At 35.5% G+C, this 7315-nt stretch overlaps 2 protein-coding genes across 2 annotated transcripts in view; one reads left to right on the top strand and one right to left on the bottom strand.

The window, feature by feature from the left end:
* The window catches only part of LOC116022543 (uncharacterized protein At5g03900, chloroplastic), a 7994-nt gene extending 2150 nt beyond the window's left edge, over positions 1 to 5844 (top strand). Inside the window, exons 2-13 of the mRNA XM_031263287.1 lie at positions 341 to 448; positions 548 to 648; positions 780 to 860; positions 1278 to 1350; positions 1436 to 1501; positions 2764 to 2850; positions 3318 to 3383; positions 4041 to 4183; positions 4270 to 4356; positions 4451 to 4514; positions 4900 to 5043; positions 5273 to 5844. Of these exons, the coding sequence (XP_031119147.1) occupies positions 341 to 448; positions 548 to 648; positions 780 to 860; positions 1278 to 1350; positions 1436 to 1501; positions 2764 to 2850; positions 3318 to 3383; positions 4041 to 4183; positions 4270 to 4356; positions 4451 to 4514; positions 4900 to 5043; positions 5273 to 5416 (1164 nt within the window). The 3' untranslated portion in view covers positions 5417 to 5844. The remainder of the gene's footprint in view (positions 1 to 340; positions 449 to 547; positions 649 to 779; positions 861 to 1277; positions 1351 to 1435; positions 1502 to 2763; positions 2851 to 3317; positions 3384 to 4040; positions 4184 to 4269; positions 4357 to 4450; positions 4515 to 4899; positions 5044 to 5272) is intronic.
* A 556-nt stretch (positions 5845 to 6400) lies between these two features.
* Positions 6401 to 7315, bottom strand: part of LOC116022138 — an 11569-nt gene continuing 10654 nt past the window's right edge. The window contains exons 12-13 of the mRNA XM_031262718.1: positions 6829 to 6910; positions 6401 to 6743 (exon numbers count right to left, since the gene is read on the bottom strand). Of these exons, the coding sequence (XP_031118578.1) occupies positions 6533 to 6743; positions 6829 to 6910 (293 nt within the window). The 3' untranslated portion in view covers positions 6401 to 6532. The remainder of the gene's footprint in view (positions 6744 to 6828; positions 6911 to 7315) is intronic.

Here is a 7315-nt window from a genome sequence, read left to right as displayed (position 1 = left end):
GGGGGGGGGGGGGGGGGGGGGGGAGGAATTTGAAGCCAACACAAATGCCTTACTCGGCCATCTATAATTAGCAGAGGTTGATTAGCTCCATTCAAGTGAACAGGAGTGGAATTCTCTGGTAATATATACTCAAGCACAGCAAACAGGAAGTTTACCATGCATGTTCTGTCTATGATGCCTTTAATCCACTTGTTCAAATATTTAAGAATTTGCTATTGAAGACCTCTTGGATCTTTTGGGGGTTGGCTTTCATAATTTATACACTTAGATATATTTAATTTATAGTTGCTTCCATTAATTTTCATTTGAAACTTTTCATTTCTTGAGATGGTTTTGACAGGTGTCAGATGAAGGCGATGTCCTCTATGTGTTTCCCAAGAGTTACCGCACAAATCTTTCTGCTAAATCGTTTAAGATGAAGATTGAACCACTGCTAGAGAAAGCAAAGGTGATATGTTTTATGTGTGTTGTGGTTCAACATCCTGAGATTAACCTTTGAGTGTTATCTTCTTACCAAATGTTCAATGTTCCACTCCCTTGGTTGCAGATGGCATCTGAATATCTAATTAGGGTTTCCTTTGGAACAGCACTGATTGCTTCAATAGTTATTGTTTATACGGCAATTATTGCTGTTCTCTCAAGTAGAAGGTATCTGCTAAATTATGTTCTTCAACACTTTGGCTCTCCTCTTTACTGATTAACAATTATTTCTGTGCCAATCCCTCCTACAGCTTAATACACTGCCAATTTTTCATCTTATATATCTTTACATGTAACAGTGATGAAGACAATCGTGGAAGACGAGGCAGATCTTATGATACGGGTTTCACATTTTACTTAAGTCCAACTGATTTATTTTGGTAACATCTCAATTTCAACCCTTTTTGTAGTGGAAGTCCTAAGAAATCTTGTTTTATTCATCCTTTAGCTTCATGAAGGAGTATAATATATATCCATTTGAAAAGTAGGTAGTGCTTTCCCAAGTGATATTCTGGTGCCCGTATATAAATTCTTTTTTCTTTATTTTTTTCTTTGATTTTCAAGTTTACTCTATTTATTGCATTTATGCAACTTCTGTGATTTAACTCATGTAAATTGTAAAGTTCAGCTACTCTCATATTTTCTGAAGTGGTTCTCTTTGTTGTCCAAGCTTAGTTGGACAGCTTGATCCCACAAGCAAGACTCTTGCTATGCCTTTATTACTGTTAAATATTGAGTATATGTAGGACTAGAATAGACCTAAATAACATTTGTTTTCCTGTCATAATTTCTTTTAGGTATTGGGATCCGTACTACTATAGGAGACGGAAAATTCGCGAAGATGGTGGTGGGATGAACTTCATTGAATCTGTATGCAGAGAATGTTAACTGTATCAAATGTTATACTGTTTGAAGCAAATAATGAAACAATGAAAAATCCATGCATGTTTTGCAGGTTTTCTCCTTTGTGTTTGGTGATGGGGATCCAAATCAAGGTATTGAAGAAGAGAGGTGGAAGTTGGTAATAATTGAGCACTGAATTTAGTGGTCCGTTGCTTTTAATGATTACATTTTCAATGTATTGATTATATGTGCGCTTTCATCTTCATAGCTTTCTTGGTCATCCTATGTATCTAATTACGGTATCATAAATTCCTTTGTTTGGGTTTCAATGGTTTGTTTTTCCATCATCGAATTCACCTTCCACCATGTGGGGCCCCTGTGGGTGGGGAATGAGGAAGGACTCATTGATTTGGCAGGATAGTCACTAGTCAATGTAATAAAACTTTGTTCTTGTATGATACTGTATAACTTAAGCATAATTTCGTAAACTGTACCAAAAGGCGATTCTTATAATGTTATATTGAGAATCCTATTGTCAAATACTCTAAAGTCTGTGTATACAGCATCTTGATTTAGATTTTCCATTTTCCAACACACTGAAGTAAAAGTACCTAAGGTGATGGCTACAAAAAATGTATTCAATTTTTCATTTTCAAATTTCCTTTTCATTTTCCATTGGAAAATATTTTCAAATTTGTTTATTTTCCAATTTAGAAAATATGAAAATATACTCAAATTCAATTTTTTTTTTAATTACTTCATATATAAATACAATGTAGTTGTAGGTGGCATTGGTAGTGGGCAAGGATGAATTTTATTGATCCTGAACTGAAATTATTTCAGGTTTTTCATATACCCTCCTTTATCCAGGATTGGGTATTTTCAAATTGAGAACTTGTGCTGAGTCAAATTGAGTTGAGTGTATTTGCCATATTCTATTCCTTCTATTTCTATTTGGTGGAATATTATTACCTTGGCTGATCTTTTGAAACTTCAAGAATGGTTCTTATAAAGTATTCCCACCTTTTTTTTGGACTTAATGACTAGTAGATCCTTCAGTGGATCTCTTGTAGGAAGTCCATGGTCATTCATCATGATCTGTTAACAGCTTGATCACTGACTACCCTTCGTGATCCATGCGAATCAATGGGTCATCCCTTGGGCAGTCAACTTTTGCGTCTTTTATTTTGTTCCAAGAAATTGCCAGAGTAGTGTAGGCTATTTTACTCTGATGTTAGCTGAAGTGATTAAATCACATAGTAGTAAATTTCCTTTGCCTTGTACTATAGCTTTGAATGAAGATCCAGCTTTCTTCTTTTCCTCTTTTAGTTGCTTGCTATGCTTAAATGTATACTTTTAAAAACTTTGAACACTTCTGTTTTTCCTAAAATGTTTTGCACGATGGATTTTAACTTGTTTTTACTTGTCTGCAATTTTCAGATTGGGCAATATATAGCATCAAATGGTGGTGTTGTCACTGCTGAAGAACTTGCTCCTTATCTTGATGTTGAGACCAGTAATAAAACGGTAAATTGCTTGGCTTGATTTGCTCTATTGTGGTAATTTACTGTTTCATCTTGAAGTTAATTTTTATGTAAAAATAAATTATATTTAGATTTAGATGTGACTAGCTTGTTATTTATGTGGGTTATCTTTGCTTGGAGAAATTAACTTCATTTTAGGTCTCCTAATTTCTGTGGGGGTGGTGGACAGTGATGGGTCATGACACTCGCCTTCCTCCTCCCTATATCTTCTCCTGATGATGCAAGTGATTGTTGGCTACTTAGTTTGTTACACAGAAAATTTGGATAATTTACAATTGTTAGATTTCTGATGTTTATATTTAATTGGAATTCTGACAATGTCTATTGACTACTCTTTTACACAATCTTCAGACAACTGATTTAGGCGTTGGCCTTTTGTTGAGTTTACATTGACACACTGCTACCTTGGATTATTTTGTTGTGCTAATAAATTTAATACCTTCTCTCTAGGATGACGAGTCATACGTATTACCTGTGCTGTTACGGTTCGATGGTCAGCCGGAAATAGATGAGGAGGTCAGTCTCAAAATTGACTTTATTGAATTCTTTCTTAAAGGGTCTTAGGGCCCCTGAATGGCTAATAATTTGTTCCATCAACTATCCTCAGGGATCACCTCTAAATTCTGTATTATCTAGTATGATGTTTCCTCCTGTTGTTGCCTCATTGAATTCTACATGCATCTAGGTGGTTGTGGATTTTGGTACAGTCCATATTTGAGGGAATGATGAAATTGCTAATAATTTACTTAGGATTTTGCATCACATGCTAATTATTATTGCAGTCTGCTTGTACCTTGAAAGGTCTAATCAAAGAATAGTAAATTGCACTTTATCGCTTTCTGACTAAAGAATTTAATCAAAGGGGTCCTAGTAACCTTTTATTTATTTATTTGGGTGGGGGTTTTCTCAAGTGAGGGATGGGAAATTTTAACTGTAGGCCTATAAGGCTATAACTCTATAAGTTAAGGAGACCTCAATAGCTTTCTTCAACAGACCAAATTCTTTGTCTCTAATGAGTTAAATCCAAATCTAATGTCACTGCAAATTTTCTTAAAAGTGATACTATAAAATAACAGTAATAATTTAAAAAATCACATCATTCTGGTTGATGCCAATGGAATATTTAATGTTCATTTTATAATCTGATTTATGGGGAAACTAATTTTTCTTCAGGGAAATATTCTCTACCGGTTTCCATCACTCCAACGTACAGCCTCACGGCAGAGTAGTAGAAGGAAGGAATATGTTGGAAAAAGATGGGCAGATTGGGTTGGAGATGCTGAGAAATTTCTTAAAGAAAATAAGTGGCAGTTCAGGTATTATTTTCAGAAGTAAATTAATTTGGTCAATTTTACAATTTAACTTTCTTAGTATTATTTACCGTGTACTGTTCTCCATGCAGCAAAACCAGCCTCTCAGAAAGGGCAATGGTGATTGGTCTGGGTGGGCTTAATCTATTTGGTGTCATTGTCCTTGGTGCCATGTTGCAGTATGATTCTACTGCCATTACTGCATTCTCAAAGTTTTGTTCTTCTCCGTTTTTTCCATCTAATGGATATACTTGCTTGTTTTCTATCTTGAAGGAATATGTCAGTTAAACCAAGTAGCTTTATCTCTTTTGTGTCTGATATATTTCCTCTACTCCAGGTATGACTTAGTCTCTTTATCCCATTTTGAATAACTTTAGTTATACCAGGATTACTTTATTTTTCCTACTATTAATCTATTATTAGAATTAATATTAGTTAGACCTAGGGTCGGGGATATATATTTAAATTTCTCCCATTAGAAGTCTTAAGAATAATAGTATTAATTAATTCCTATCGTATTTGAGGGCACAAACCCTGTTCTTAGCACGTGTGAACGTCCGACAGCCTAATGTTGGTGTAGGGTTTTCTTCATGAGAGCATAAACTTCACGCTACGTCATACCATGTCAAAGACCTTTCATTTAAGTTTGTGTTTACGGAGGATCCTCATTATTGAAACTTTTACATCATTGAATATATGATGCTTTTACATTAACCTTGCAGATTTATGCTGGGTCTTTCTTCACAATTCCATTGATTCGATGGTTTTTCGTTCAAAATAAAAATGCTCAAATTGAAAGCAGAAATAGAGCAAGGGAGAAATATGCCAGGGCTCTTGAACGCCCAGAACTCTCTCTAAGGCGAAAGGTATAAGCAGCTTACAGTATATGACCTTTGCTTGCTTAAATTCATCCCTTTTTGAGCACCTTCTGCACTTTTGAGCTGGAAATAGAATTTAAAGAAATTCCTCTGCCATTTAAACCCATATTATTCTCAGGGAGCTTCTTCTTCTCCTTATTATTTATTTATTTATTTATTTTTTGCAATATAGCTTTCTTATAGCTGGTAAATCACGTTCTTGTGTCATCATTTGCAGCTCCTGAGTGCACGGGATATGTCTCAAAGGACATTTATTGGTCAGGATAGGATTGTTTACAGCACTGACAGAGACCTGTACGAGCAAGATTATGACGCCAAACAATGGGACCAAAGGTTCCGTGAGATTGAGAAGTCTGATTGAGTCTATGATTTGGATTTTGTTTTCACAGTAATACGTGCACAGGAAGAGAGTATTTTGCCACTTGTCCATAGATGATGGAGGCAAGGAAAGCTTAGATTTGTGACACACTGAACACATTATTTATGGTGCTGACCTCGAGTGCATGGCATGCATGGAGTCGATTTGTATGCATACGGCTTGGATTCAGTGAAATGAATGCTGGTCATTGCTGAAACTTGTTTACTTTCTGGTGTAGAATGTTGTATTGAAGAAGCATGATATGATAACCTAAAAGCTACTCCATCTGTGCTTGTATATGTAATTGGAAATAAGTAGTAAGTCCAGAACTCGGCTTGATTCGAGATGATTAAATGTATGTGTGAAGCTGACACAAAGTGGGCTATAAGCACAGGAAATTACTTATTTCACTACCCATTCTTTCTCCCAAATTTCTCATCCTTCTGTCACTAGGTTTTTTTTTTTTTTTTTTTTTTGGGAATGCACATTCGTTGTGGAAACTCTGAAATGATTTGTCCTTTTTTTTGTTAGACCACCACGAGATGTCCAAAGCAAATCTTAACTATGGGAGACACTTTTAAGCTCGTATTATATATTTATATTCAGATTAATTTTCGTTCGCATCAAGTTGGCTCAATTATGGGACAATGTATTGAACTCCCTACCTCTCTTATCTCTTAAAGAACGAGAATGTACGGTCACTCACGCCAGCCAAACTGGTTATTTATGTCAAATTTTTTATTTAAGATTCCAAAAACAAGAGATGAGAAGGGCAATGAGTTACTTTTATTGGAAGATTTGATTTTGATAGTAAAATAACAAAGAGTAAAGTAAACAAGATAATCAAAATTAAATTTGATAATAAAATGCAAAAGTTATGAACCAAACACCCCCAAAATGTGGCTCTCGATCTTGTTTTGGCTAGCTATGGTGAAAGGAGGGGAAATGGTTATAGTAAAACAAAAACAGAAGATCTAACACTAGAAATTCAATGAGAAAAAAAATCTCTAAGATTTTGCATTATGTAGTACTCTGTAGTCTGTATAAAATATTAATTTACAGTAATTAAGGGGGAAAAAAGAAAGAAAAAAGCTGGTATATATATTGTGAATTGTTATTCTAAACATGATTGAGATTTAGAATACTCCTTTCCCATTCAAATACACCCAACTTCTCCACATCCTTGAGCGAAATTAACTTAGAATACAATGAATTTCTTGCAAGCATCTTTGAGACTATAAGTAGAAGCATCTGGCAAGCATGGATTTCTTCGATTTTCTCAGAATCAGTGAGCTTGGAGGAATGATCTTTCCATGGCTGATAGAACGACCTAAATGCGCACATTATAATAAACCAATTTAGCATTATACTACTAATCCAACCAAAACCATGAAACAACGCAATTAGGATATTACCATCTCCAAGCAGAATTGGCTTCGGCAGGGCAACGGATTTTTGAGCAGAGAGCAGCTGCATTGCCAATCAACGCTTCTGATCCTAATATTTAACAAATACAAAAAGGTCAACCTTTACTGAAAGCAGCTAGGATTTGTCTCTGCAGGACAAAATAAAAAACGAGAGAAGGGAGTGCATAACCCCGCTGCAGCACTAAGAGGGATAGAATCTCTCTCTCTACACACACACACACACATATGCAAATAGTATGCAACAGCACATACCAATACGTCAGTCCCTTAAATGATCTAGCCTGCACTTGACTACAACCAGCATAGTATATAAAATAAAAAGTTGCATCCTTTAGATAAGCTACAAATGTATTTGATGTACAGGCATATGGTAACCGAGATATTTTACTTTCCAAGAATTTTGTACGGCCACTCTATTTGAGGGTTTTGTGTGTGTGGGTGGGTGGGCAGGCGGGTGGTGGTGGGGGGGGGGGGG

The sequence above is a fragment of the Ipomoea triloba genome, chromosome 6 (assembly GCF_003576645.1).
Source record: "Ipomoea triloba cultivar NCNSP0323 chromosome 6, ASM357664v1".
Classification (NCBI taxonomy): Eukaryota; Viridiplantae; Streptophyta; class Magnoliopsida; order Solanales; family Convolvulaceae; genus Ipomoea; species Ipomoea triloba.
This window is presented reverse-complemented; position numbering and strand designations above follow the sequence as displayed.